The 12,758-nt window shown below is 36.0% G+C and overlaps 2 protein-coding genes across 3 annotated transcripts; one reads left to right on the forward strand and one right to left on the reverse strand.

Annotated features, from left to right (window-relative positions):
• The first annotated feature begins 1,543 nt into the window (after positions 1-1,543).
• Positions 1,544-7,505, forward strand: LOC103426498 (protein DOWNY MILDEW RESISTANCE 6-like). Of its 2 annotated transcripts, XM_070820958.1 has the most exons (5): positions 1,647-2,557; positions 2,702-3,167; positions 3,343-3,590; positions 6,054-6,378; positions 6,862-7,505. In XM_070820958.1, exons 2-5 carry the CDS (start codon positions 2,970-2,972, stop codon positions 7,114-7,116), a joined length of 1,026 nt encoding a protein of 341 aa, XP_070677059.1. In that variant the 5' UTR covers positions 1,647-2,557; positions 2,702-2,969; the 3' UTR covers positions 7,117-7,505. The 2 variants fall into 2 exon arrangements, with proteins under 2 accessions (XP_008362804.2, XP_070677059.1); XM_008364582.4 differs by having other exon boundaries at positions 1,544-3,167.
• A 494-nt stretch (positions 7,506-7,999) lies between these two features.
• LOC103426499 (caffeic acid 3-O-methyltransferase) lies at positions 8,000-11,209 on the reverse strand. Its single transcript, XM_029104846.2, has 4 exons — positions 10,723-11,209; positions 8,904-9,214; positions 8,681-8,745; positions 8,000-8,547 (listed from the first exon to the last, which is right to left on the reverse strand). The coding sequence occupies exons 1-4, from the start codon at positions 11,139-11,141 to the stop codon at positions 8,245-8,247; spliced, it is 1,098 nt and encodes a 365-aa protein (XP_028960679.1). The 5' UTR covers positions 11,142-11,209; the 3' UTR covers positions 8,000-8,244.
• Between the last annotated feature and the right edge of the window lie 1,549 nt (positions 11,210-12,758).

Below are 12,758 nucleotides of genomic sequence, written 5' to 3' on the forward strand. Positions count from 1 at the left end.
ACCCTTTTCCTTTTTAGGGCAAGCATGCATCATGAGGTGGGGAAGGAGATCTTCTTGTCCATAAAACTATCATCCTATTTCTACACCATTGATTCATTTTCCACAGCTTAGCTTTAGAGGTTCTATTGTATTTTACTATCATCCTGCATGTATGAATGGAACATAATCAATCGATTGATTGTTTTGGTCGGAAAGATAAGATTCGAACGTTTTAACACGACATAAGATTAGAACGTTTTAACATGACATAAGATAGACAAGCTAACTCTTGATGACTAATACCAAAAGGAATTATTAGTACTATTACATGGTTGAAGTTTTCTATACGCAAAAAATATTCAACTCATTAAATATAATCCCATTCGTATAAGCTATAATCGTCATCTTTTAGGGTTTTAGCTATGATGTATATTAGCCATTCTAAACCACACAAAAACTGCGTTTTCTACACTCCACGGCTGACGTAGCTGCACTTGCAATTGCTAGACGTTGATGGGGGCAGTAAAGGTAGATTTTTGGGAATCTAGTTAGTGAGCCATGTGTAAGTTATGCAGAAATAATAAAATCTAGATAGGAAGTAGGCCATGAGTAAGTATTGAAAAAAATATTCCCTAATTGCATTGCTTCCAATTTTAATTTACTTTTTGTTGACTTTATAGTTTATACATTGATAAATCTTGAAAGAGAGAAATTTTTTCAATATGTTCGGAATATGCGACAGTAAATCATATATTATTATACAAGTATACAAAAAAAGTTAAGTGGTTGTGAGCATTACAATGTAGTTGAATGAGTACCTATATGTGTTTGTCTAAGTCTAAATTAGAGATAAAGAATGTGCTACACAAATTTTAAATTTAAATTTAAATATTAATGATAATTAATGTATTGGTAATGCTCACCGGAATCGGATCCTCTCCGGATCCCTTCTCTAGGAATCCCCGGAGATCCTTTAATCACCAACGTTCAATAAAAGAGCAATGGTCAGGATTCATTTGATTTGTTTTTTTCCTCTTTACATTACTCCCTCTTTCTTTTTCATCGTCTTCTTCAACCTCTCTCAATCCTCACCTTCTTCTCTTCACCGTTTCCAATAAGACCAAACCCAATCATGGGCTAAATGCTATTTTTTAGGTTTTATTTCCCCTCCAAGCCCCCCAGGATTTAGCCCAGAAAATGGTGTGGGCACCACCAACGGCACCCCACCCACATGGGCTTCTCAGGATTTATTAAATATAACGACTGAGATCGAATATAATCAAATCTAACGGTAAAAAAAAAAGATATAACGGCTCAAATTTAAATCCAACGGCTAAAATAATTAAAAAAATTATTTCTCAAAATTCACCCAAATGTAGAGATTTTTCAATATTTATAGGAATTTAAATATTTTTAGGTTAAAATATTCATAAAATTAAATTATGATAGTGTACATAATGTTTTTTAAATTACTTTAAAAGAAAAAATTAGCCTAAATTTATCTTTAATAATCTCAAGCTAAAAAATTTAAGCCAGAAGCTAGAAAGGTTGAAACAGAAAAGTTATTTCTAAGCTCAAACTTAAATTTTTTAGGCTAAAATGTTTAGATTTTAGAAGTTGGAGATGGTCTAAATCGGCGTGACATCTTTCTCTCTCCGTCCTATTTTGCTTCTCAGTGTCACCTTCCCCTCGCCTCCTGCATCTCAGATTTCAAAACAAGTACATTTGTTGGTCTCAAGCAGAAAATCAATCAAGCCAACTCATTAAACACCCCAAAACCCGATCTTTACCCTCGCCCTCCATCCCTAACCCCTATTTCTTCACCCAACAAAAAACGCCCATAAACCCAGAATTTTTTTTAATATACGATTTTTTTTGTATTTTCCAAACACCCTTATAACCCATGAATTAAAATTTCCGAACAGCCACGTAATTGATTGCAGGGAGGAAGAAAATTTTTGTCAGATTTCGTGTTTGATGTGAAACCATGAAACCAAGGGAGGGAGGATGAGGAGAAAAATAGTTTGGATCGATCTTCGATTGAGCCGTCTCACGAAGATCGGAACTCGAAGGCTCGAGGAGCAGCCCCTAAAAGGGAAGCCGTGGATACGGCGTGTTCGTCACTGCAGTGTTGAAAGACAAGGGAGAGAGGCGGACGTTTTGATGCGAAATTGGGTTCCAAGCTTTTTGATGGAAAAATAGGGAGAGAGGGGGGAGAGGAAAGAGAGAGACTTTTTAATGTTAAAACTATTAAAAGAAAATTGATTACTAGCCGTAGGATATCATCTAACGGCCACGACATGATTGGTCTGGAGGCTCTGTGAAGGTTCCGGCGAGGACCCGAGCCCATGCTCACCAGTACTACTTCGAAATGGTGACCTAAAACGGTCTCGAACAAATTTAGTGAACCTTTTAGTTTGTTCGGACAAAGGTTCTCTTCTAGTATACAACCAACACTTAGCAATCCATGCATACGATGAAAGTAGTGCTTCGGGTTGGTTTTTTTTCGCATGTCTGAAAACTAAAGAATCTGATCAAGGAAGAGAGCCGCCCTGTAGCTTGTTCATATGCAATTCCAGTACGTTCGCTTTACTCTTCTTTCTATACGAAGTAAGGCCCCACCTCTTCGATTTGTATTTTGTAATAAGACTTCGCTGGGTTGCTCTTGCTCACTAAATAAAAGATAGAAGATAAGACATATTTATAATTTGATTGTCTGTAGTTTTTACATATCAGCAACTTTACCGTCCATTAATCCCGCACCAAGTGTCACATAAAGATTGGCTGCAAGACCGAAGCCTGTGCAAGTCAATGCTGATGATGAAATTTGAGGGCATCTGCATCAACTCCCTTATAAATAACCATGTGCAATATCACTTACTAAGCTGTGCAACTTCCTAGAACTTGCTCCAAATTAAGCTTAGCAGCTGGAGAGGATGCAGATTTTTTATTGCTGTCTTTGTCTCCCCCTTCAAACTTAATACCGAAACATGGATACAAAAGTACTCTCCTCCGGAGTCATATACACCAACTTGCCGGAAAGCTATGTCAGACCAGAATCCGACCGGCCTCGCTTGTCCGAAGTCTCTGAATGCGAAAACATTCCCGTTATTGACCTGGCTTCTCCCAACAGAGCCCAAACCGTGCAGCAAGTTGGCGATGCCTGCAAATATTATGGTTTTTTTCAGGTACCCTCCTCCCTATATCATTAATTAGGATCTTATTTATATGGATCCATCCCTATCTCACTTTAGTTAAGATACAAGATATTGCGAAACTCAACAACCGCATTTTTCACAAACCCAGTGCATGTACATATGTGTGTGTACATATTTCTTGATATTCGAGTGATTTCGGTGCTAGGTTATTAACCATGGGGTGTCAACGGAAGGAGTGGAAAAAATGGTAGGGGTGGCCAATGAGTTTTTTAACCTTCCTGTGGAGGAAAAATTGAAGCTGTACTCAGATGACCCCTCAAAAACCATGAGACTTTCAACAAGTTTTAATGTAAAGAAGGAGAAGGTTCATAACTGGAGAGATTATCTTCGCCTCCATTGCTATCCTTTGGACAAGTACGTTCCTGAGTGGCCCTCCAATCCTTCGTCCTTCAGGTACGTTTCTCTCTCTCTCAATTATTTGTCTCTCTCTGATATATGCATCAGACACCATTGGTATATTATTCTTTAGGCAAATGCTATGCTGACTGTCAACCACGTTGCTTTCTATCATATGTAATTCATAGTGTACTACGTACAAGGTTCTAAAAGCACTAATAGGGTAGCGGGTTGGGATCTAGCGCCTAAGCGGCTAGGCGAAACCTCGACGGATTTAAATAAATCTATTGTATTTTGTGTAAATAAGTGTCTGTTTATATTTAAAATATTTATAATTTCATCATAAACTAGAAAATAAAATGTTATGTATATTATGAAGTATTGGAACATAATGAAAACATGAGAAACAAACATATAATCTATGTTTATTTAAGTGTTCAATAAATCTCTTACAATTTATTGAAAACAATAAAATGCAAAAGGAAAGTTATCTATTTTCTATCTAAGTGAGTTGCAACCGAGGCAGTGCCTAGGCTGTTTGAGCTGGCTAGGCGGATGCCTCAGTAGGTCTAGACGTTATTTCTTAATTTTTAAACTCCTAGGCATTAATCGGGACGATGGCCAGTCGCCTAGCGCCTAAGCGGAGATTGTTAGAACAATGACTACATATATGATATATCTTATAGGTCTTTAATAAAATAAGTTTTCCATTAGAAAATAATTAATGTGCAAAAAATTTACATCATCTTTTTCATAACACGGGACATGCTTATCTAATATTTGAACTCCTAAGAACGCTCCTCGATTACGTCTGTTACAAGAAATTTTATAATCAGAAAAGTTTTGATCAGTTCTTTTCATATTTTAAAATACTCACACGGAGACATTCTGAAACCTTAAAATCTCTTTTTGTACATTGAAAAGCGAAATATTATAATAGGAACCAGATAGATTCAGTCCGATGTAATTTGTATAATTTTTAGTTTTTAGAGTTTAGCTAGGTTTCTAGGGTTTTCTAAACAATGTTTAATTATCAAAATTAGTTTTCTTTATACATAAATTTATATATAATTTGTATGTTGCTTTGCTAATTAGTAGTTTCTAGTTAGCATATGCCCCTAGTAGTTTCTTAAGAATAAATGAAAACACTTAAAGAGTAGTTTAGTCGGCAGCAGTTGCAACCATTTCTGATTATTGTAGGAGGAAAATGGATGCACGTTGACTTTGTCAGAGTCGAATCGGGCTCGATCAACGGCGGTGGGTAATTGTCGGATGATATTTTAATTTGAGACGGGCCGACCTACATGTTACGCATTTGAAAATCTACCCGTACGAGAGTCGTGGCTGATTGACGGTGATTGCGGCATTTTGAGGGTAGGAAGGGGAGATCCCAGCCGTTGATGCATTTTGGTTTTATAATACAGTGGGGTAGTGACGTAAGGGGTTATTCCGCGTTGATGTAGGCAGTATGGATCATGTGTTTGGTGCGTGATTGGCTACGTGTAAAAGCGGCAAGCAACCAATTTAATTTAACTTAATTTAATTTTCTTCATAATATAATGTGATGTTTCAAAAAAAAAAAAATCTAATATGATTCAATTTTATAGAGTGATGCATTGAACTTTGCATGAAAGTAGTGCGAGAGTCGAATCGAGATGTTGACGTAATCTCGACTCGATTCGGAAAAAGACTTAGGAAACAAAAACGTTTAAATAAAGGTGAAAATCTTATCATGTTTTGTTACGTGCTTTAATTTTCTTTTAATTTTTTTTTCTTACATAAAAATATTATTTAAGATATCTTCTCATGTTTTTTATAGGGGTGTGCTATCTACACACCCCATTTTACTTTTCACACACCCTTTAATAATTTATGTCCATTGATCTTCTTCAATTCATCCGATCCGACGGTTGAAAATTAAAAAGGTGTGTGAGAAGTAAAATGAGGTTTGTAGATATCACACCCCTTTTTATATGCTCGGAACATGAATACAGTCGTTATATGTAACCATACAAAGTGAAGAAATACTTAAAAAAATATCTTTTTCACTTTATAATAAACTATTCCGCATTATAAAACATTGAAAATTATTTCCTCGTGTCTCGTTTTGTTGTCCGTAGCCTTTCTTCAAGTTGATACTGAGTCAGCATTGGGCCATCGAAACTTGTCGTGTCCAATACGTGGGATTTTACTGGTCCCTGTAGCTAAATGGTATTAAAATTCAAGGGCATGGTCCACGGGTTATTAAAAAATTAAAAGAAAACTAATAAAAAAAATTTGACAACTTTGAGTTTTAACAAAAATGTGTTGTAAGTGAATAATATCATGATTGAATTTTTAGAGTAAAAATGTGGTTTTTCGTTAAAGTGAACAGTATCGAAAGCTTTTCGTTAAAGTTTTCAAAAATTAATTGTCATTAACAAAAATCTTCTTTTAATTAATCTTTTTTGGGCCGGTTCAAGCCGAAATTAGGTTTGGTTTGCTCTTTCAACCTCTTACATTAATTCTTGTGAGCTGCAGGGACACTGTGGGTAATTACTGTAGAGAGGTTCGAGAACTCGGATACAGATTAGAGGAATTAGTATCAGAAAGTTTAGGGCTGGAGAAAGATTACATAAGGAGCACATTGGGCGAGCAAGGACAGCACATGGCGGTCAACTTTTACCCGCCATGTCCGCAGCCCGAGCTGACTTACGGGCTGCCGGCCCACACCGACCCAAATGCCCTAACAATTCTGCTCCAAGACCTTGGAGTTGCTGGCCTTCAAGTTCTCAAAGATGGCAAATGGGTTGCTGTCAATCCCCAACCTAATGCCTTTGTCATTAACATTGGTGACCAATTACAGGTAACATATAATCCAAAAGATTTCTCTGTATGACGTCTAGTCTTCTTAAAGGTTGAAGTATTGAAGAATATCACTCGCGATCCATTTTATTAACTTTAATCCTATTCGTCGAGAGTGTTGATTACATAGGTAAAAATTACGCTTTGAAGTTTCGATTTTTTGTTATAGGTATCAGATTGTTTATTCAAACTCGAATTTTATCCAATCGTTAATTTACACCCTAAAACAAGCAACCATAGTAAGTTCAATCAAAGTTAAAGAGAACTAAAGAAATGAGGTTTTCTCATCGAGACGATTCTTTAAGCATATCCACATAATAATTAGCATACTATACCTTAAAATTGAAACCGTAAAATGTGATCATTTACATGTATATCAACCATTCCCATAAATGAGATAAAATTAAGTTAAATAAAATTGATCGCAAATGATATTTTCTCAAAACGTAAAGTTCTTGTATTCTGAAATTATTGACTGGTGCAGGCTCTAAGTAATGGGATTTACAAGAGTGTGTGGCATCGGGCCATTACCAATACTGAAAGACCAAGGCTCTCAGTAGCTTCATTCTTCTGCCCACAAGACGATGCTCTAATAAGCCCAGCAAAAGCTCTCACAGAGGATGGATCTGCAGCCATATATAGGGGATACACCTACACTGAGTATTATAAGAAGTTTTGGACTCGGGACTTGGAGAAAGACCATTGTTTGGACCTTTTCAGGACTCAGCAGCTGCCCTAGCCTCATCAAATGAGAGATTTTTCAATGTGACTATCACACGAGGTGGTACACCATGTGTCTCTATATAAATGGTGAATTATGTGTGTTAAAAGGTTAATAACTTAAAAAATAAAATTTATATCATTTGCATAAAAACACATGGTGTACCATCCGTATTCCCGTCACAACTAAAAATTTCTCTCATCAAACATATATGCGTTTGTTTATTCAAAGACGCACAAAACTCGTAATATATTTGTTGCTTATCAAATTATGGCTTCTCATGGCAGGTTGGAATGCTTCTGTAATTTTGTTGATTTAATTTCTTGATCATAGTATCAGTTTGAATGAACATCGTGAAAAATAATTTCCCAGCTTCGTCATGAATAATAATGTCCGTCATTTTATTATTCCCTTCTTGCCATTTTCTCTGTTTTAGGAGAGTTCGTGTATGAGTGGCTGTATGCCGAACCTTATTAACGGTAGGTTTGGGTGATGAGAAAATACATGGAGTCCTGATTTTGTATTTGTGGCAGTACATACATCTGTCTGTTGTACGACAAGTTTTCTCATTTGTACGACTCATTTGGAAGTGATTTTAAAATGTCTAGTTTTCATTATGAATTGTTGGTTTCATAAAGAGTAGGAAAGATATCATGGTTTTTTTTGTTGTATTAATTTATAACATTTTTAAGGGAAGTGTTATTGGCACTCCAAAAATCTCATTCTACACTCCTCACAAGTGTATTTTTCTTTCCTAATATGAAAGTTTGGAGTGTGGAATATGATTGTTGGAGTGCTAATAACAATTTCCCATTTTTAATTAATAAATATTTATTCATCGTGTGGCATTCACATCAGTAGAAAATTTTGAGCCCATTGTTTTACTTGTTAATTAACAAAATTTCTAAAGGTAAGTGGTACATTGCAACATAATACAAAGTTCAAATGGTAAATAATACAAATGAAAAATTCATATGGTAGATGCGCACATCGACAAAAGTGCATATAGTATTTACGTAAACTCCTCTATTTTTTTTTATAACTTATGAAAGCCTACCTATGGTGAAAAATCCACATGCGATCACCATATAAAAAACCAAAGCAATATGAATACAGAAGTTATCATACCTAAAGCCAAAGTTATATTCAATTCTTCTTAAGAAGTTCAATGACATAGGTATTGAATGCAGGGCACATGACTCGGAAGCCTTGGAATCCAGATCCTTTAGCCAAGACCTCGAACTCCTCCTCCGTTCTCTCTCTTCCGCTAGGGCTGTTAGTTAACATGATCAGGTCGTGATGGGCAACTACCTTGGTGGCAAGGTTGCTGGTCGGGGCTACCTGAAGAATGCACTCGGCAAGAATCACCTTGCCGTTATCAGGAAGAGCAGCATAGCAGTTCTTCAAAATCTTCAGACAATGCTCGTCACTCCAGTCGTGACATACACACTGTAAGATTGCAAACACAATTTTAATATTAGCTCCATATATATTAACCATCCAAGCATGATCTCATCCGAAATTGTTATTAGCAATACAAGTAGTCATTGACTTTATTTTTGATAAATCATATATAACTCACCTTCATGAAAATTGCATCTCCTTTTGGAACAGTTCCAAACATGTCTCCTCCAATGTGCTCCACACCTGTATCCAAATCCATAGATCTCAAACTCATTAGGAAAAATGATAAATAGTACAAGCATTTTTTTTTAATACAAGCAAATACTGGAGGAGAGGAATCAAACACAAGGTTTTTTCTTAACTAATGGAGCTACAAGCATAATTGTAAATGAAGAATCTACCAGGATATTGGGGGGCATCTTTGATGACATGAGGCAAGTCGAAGTTAATGCCCTTAATCGAAGGGTACTTAGAAACGATCATGTTAATGACAGCACCAATGCCACCACCAACATCAACGACGGATGTGAGGCCCTCAAAGCCCTTGTAGGTCTCAAGAATTTTCTTCATGGTAATGGTGGAGATGTCAGCCATTGCCCTGTTGAAGACCTTGTTGAATCTTGGGTCAGTGCTATGGTACTCAAAAGCAGTCATTCCATAGGCCTTGTTGAAGGGAATCCCTCCTTCAAGAACTGCATCTTTCAGGTGGTACCTGCAGAAACCCAAACATACATGTCAGACTCACAACCAAAAGCACATATTATGTGTAAAATAAAACGATATGCCAATGGGTCAGTAACGGTCATATGGGTTGGCCCATATTGGTTTATACTACAATAGCAAAGGCACGAGGTATATTGGACTGGGCAATTGGTAAAGCAGTAAACCGTTGTATCCGAGTTAAATTTTAACTTCTGACATTTTATTATACTATAATTCATGAGAAGGAAATTCAAATTTATGCGTTAATGAAAAAACACACGTCATTAGTTAATTGATCTAATTCATATTGTAATTACATTTTTACGATGAAAAGAACAAGAGTGGTATTCGGGGATATTGCTCTTCGCACTCTTTTACCTTTTCACACATCTTTATTAATTTTTATCTATTAATTTTTTTCAACTCATTCTATTCAAAAGTCAAAATTTGAGAAAAATATATAAAAGATAAAAATAAGTGTATTTAAAGCACCACACATCATAAAATAGGTCACCAGACATCACTCATCATATACCGTTCATATCCTTTCGTGTATGAGGCATATGTTGTCAATTTATTCTTCCATTTATCGGTCCTCTCCAACGCCTTCTGCCTTTTTTATGCCACACAAGTCCAAAAGTATAGTAAATTCGACTATATTCTAACTTTAGTTTGATGTACTTATAAATTAATGTTGAGACTCAACTAATCAAATCGAACAACTGTAAAATGTCACGTGGTAATAATTGGTCACTTCTTTGTTAATTTGAAATTTAGATTTTATTTGAAGGTTTAAAACATAATGAGATTTGCCACTACGGTTTAGTGGTATTCTTTTTCATTTGTAAGTGAGATATCTTATGTTCGATTATCGCTAAAGGCGAATTCGAATCACATTATTGCTAACCCATTATAAGGTTAAGTCCACCCTCTCATTTTAGTATAGATAATATCGTTTAATTTGTTAAAAAAAAAACATAATGGGATTTTGCCACTTAAAAGTGAATTTGAACCACATTATTGTTAGCTCATTAGAAGACTCAACCCACTTTTCTACCTTGTAGATAATATCGTTTGTTAAGAAAAAGAAAATGTAATGAGATTTTGTCTCCAAAACAATTGTTGCAAGGATTTTTTTTTTTTAACAATCGATATTATTTACACTAAGGGGGAGTGAGCAGTCTAAGCCTTACAATGATGTAGCAATAATGTGGTTCATATTCCTCTTTGGCAAGAATCGAACCTAAGACCTCTCACTTACAAGTAAAGATAAATACCACTAAACCGTAATACTAATTAAGTGGCGCAAAGACTTTAACTCTAAACAACACAAACAAAAAAAATGAAACGGCTTCACCTAACGGGACTCTAAAACTTCGAACCCCCAAACACCAAACCGGCCAAAGGTAACAGTAGCATTTTATGATTGTATTATGATCAACCTAGCTATTTAAATCCTATTAATTAATGTTTGATAAGATCCAATTAAGATGATAAATTAAGAAGAATGGTAAGTACCAGCTCTCAACAGGGACCTTGTCCAGGTTCATGAGGCAGAGAGAAGCAATAGAAACACCATCCTCATTCGTTGTCAGGAACTTACAGACAGGGCCTAGGCCGTACAGCCGCTCGACTTTGCCATCCTGAAGCGTGCGGAGGGAGTAAGCGAGGATGGAGTAGCTGGCCAGGAGGCGCAGCATGCGGTCCAGCATGACGGGCGCGTCAGGGTTCTTGGTCGGCAGCTGCGAAGCTAAGTCCGCCGGAGAGACGAAAGCACCAGGCCCGGCTTTCGCCATAATCTCAAGGAGGTCGAGCTCGATGGTTGCCTTGAGCACCATGGGGAGAACGGAGGCGCTGGCTAGCTGCATGGCGAAGAGGCTGGCTTCTTCGTCGGAGACTTGGGTTGGAGTCATCTGAGTCTCTCTGGTTGAATCCATTTTATTGATTTTGGTATTGGGTTGGTCGGTTGAGAGAGACAGAGAGTAGCGAGGGGGGAGGAGAAGGCTGTGCTAAGTGGCAATATATATTGATTTCTTTGCTCACTCACCACCATTGATGTGGTAGTACCAAGGCGTTCACCACCCATGCAGGCCCCGACATGTAAGGCCGGCCTTGAGGGTAGCCGAAGTAGGTGCCTGCCTAAGGCTTTCACTTTGCAGGGGCCCCAGATTTTAAAAAATATATATAAAAATAAATTTTACAATTAAAATTCAATAAAAATATCAAAAAATAATATCATAGGCTATTGAAAAAGAATTGGTTGAAAATCAGATTATGTAAACTTAATTAGTATGACATATTTTGAGGAAAATTCCTTATGAGGATTTGTAGGGGACCTCTCTAGCTTTCAAAAGAGACTCAAAAGAGACATTTTGGGACCAAATCGAAGTTGATTTGGTCGGTCAAAAGTCTGATTTTCTGATAAGTCTGAATTTAAGTTTAAATAGAAACTTTTTATTTCAATTTTATTCTAAGACTTTTTAGGGTTTTATTTTGTAGTAGTATAAATAAGACTTTTTAGCCATTAGAGTTAGAAGGGAAGGAGAGGAGGAAACGCATGCATACTTTAGAGAGTTTTTTAAGTATATTTTCTAGGTGTTTTCTATCCTTATTCTTAATAATATTTTGTTTTATGATTGTTCGCAGGTAGTTTCTTTTGCTAAGACGAAGCCACAAGCTTTAGCATGAATATATGTGATTTTATTAATTAGCTTATGAATGAATGCATGTTTGCTTTGAATTATTAATATACCATGATTAAACTATCTAATTGTCTTAGTGATTCGCGACCATTAGGGTTTTTAGACAAATAATTTGATGCAATTTTTGTTGAAATATCACCTTGAAATTGAGGAGGGCTTCTTGTGATTACTAATTGTAAGTTCACTTAAGGCGAACATCACGTTCTTAAGGGTTGCATGGTTTTTCAAAGGGTTTTCACAAAGCTTAATGAGTCTTGCATGTTTATATTTGATATACATCATAGACGGATTGCAAGTTAGATATACGTTTTCGCTTGAACATCACGAGGAAAATATGCATTAGGAAAACCTAACATTCAAAGCATGTATGTAGAAATTCATAAGTAATTGGTAAAATTGCATAGGATTGTTAAGGGGACGGCGGAATCCTAGACTTTTACAATTTGATTTTCAAAACGTTTTTCTTTTGCTTTCTTTACTTTGTCAAATATTTAATTATTTTTATTTAAATTCGTTTTTATTATTTTAAATTCCAAAATCAACCTTTTCAAAACTTTGTTCTAAATAATTAGCTAAGAATTAGTTTAAATACAAATTATTCATTCAATTCATGTGGAAAACGATATTGCTTGAGCCGCTATACTACGACAATCTTGTACTCTTGCAATTATTTTTAAGTGTTTTTATCCCTACTTGTGTAGGTGGTAAAAATCCTATCAAAAATCATAAATTTTCTCTCAGAAATTCAAGAAACGAAAATTCTTTGTCTGTTTTTATATGTTGTGGAGACCCAATCTGACTTGTGTGTTCTTCCAGGTCGATCTCGGCCGAGGGTTTTAGACCTCTTTATTT

The sequence above is a fragment of the Malus domestica genome, chromosome 01 (genome assembly GCF_042453785.1).
Source record: "Malus domestica chromosome 01, GDT2T_hap1".
Taxonomy (NCBI): Eukaryota; Viridiplantae; Streptophyta; class Magnoliopsida; order Rosales; family Rosaceae; genus Malus; species Malus domestica.

What these genes read in the sequence shown, in the direction of transcription:
- LOC103426499 (XM_029104846.2), bottom strand. Translation starts at nt 11,141, where the DNA reads ATGGATTCAACCAGAGAGACTCAGATGACTCCAACCCAAGTCTCCGAC. An exon ending in AAGGTCCCTGTTGAGAGCTG is followed by an intron (nt 9,215 to 10,722) that starts GTACTTACCATT and finishes GGGTTTCTGCAG; the next exon opens with GTACCACCTGAAAGATGCAG. An exon ending in AGATGCCCCCCAATATCCTG is followed by an intron (nt 8,746 to 8,903) that starts GTAGATTCTTCA and finishes ATTTGGATACAG; the next exon opens with GTGTGGAGCACATTGGAGGA.
- LOC103426498 (XM_008364582.4), top strand. Translation starts at nt 2,970, where the DNA reads ATGGATACAAAAGTACTCTCCTCCGGAGTCATATACACCAACTTGCCG. An exon ending in TCCAATCCTTCGTCCTTCAG is followed by an intron (nt 3,591 to 6,053) that starts GTACGTTTCTCT and finishes TGTGAGCTGCAG; the next exon opens with GGACACTGTGGGTAATTACT. An exon ending in ACATTGGTGACCAATTACAG is followed by an intron (nt 6,379 to 6,861) that starts GTAACATATAAT and finishes TGACTGGTGCAG; the next exon opens with GCTCTAAGTAATGGGATTTA.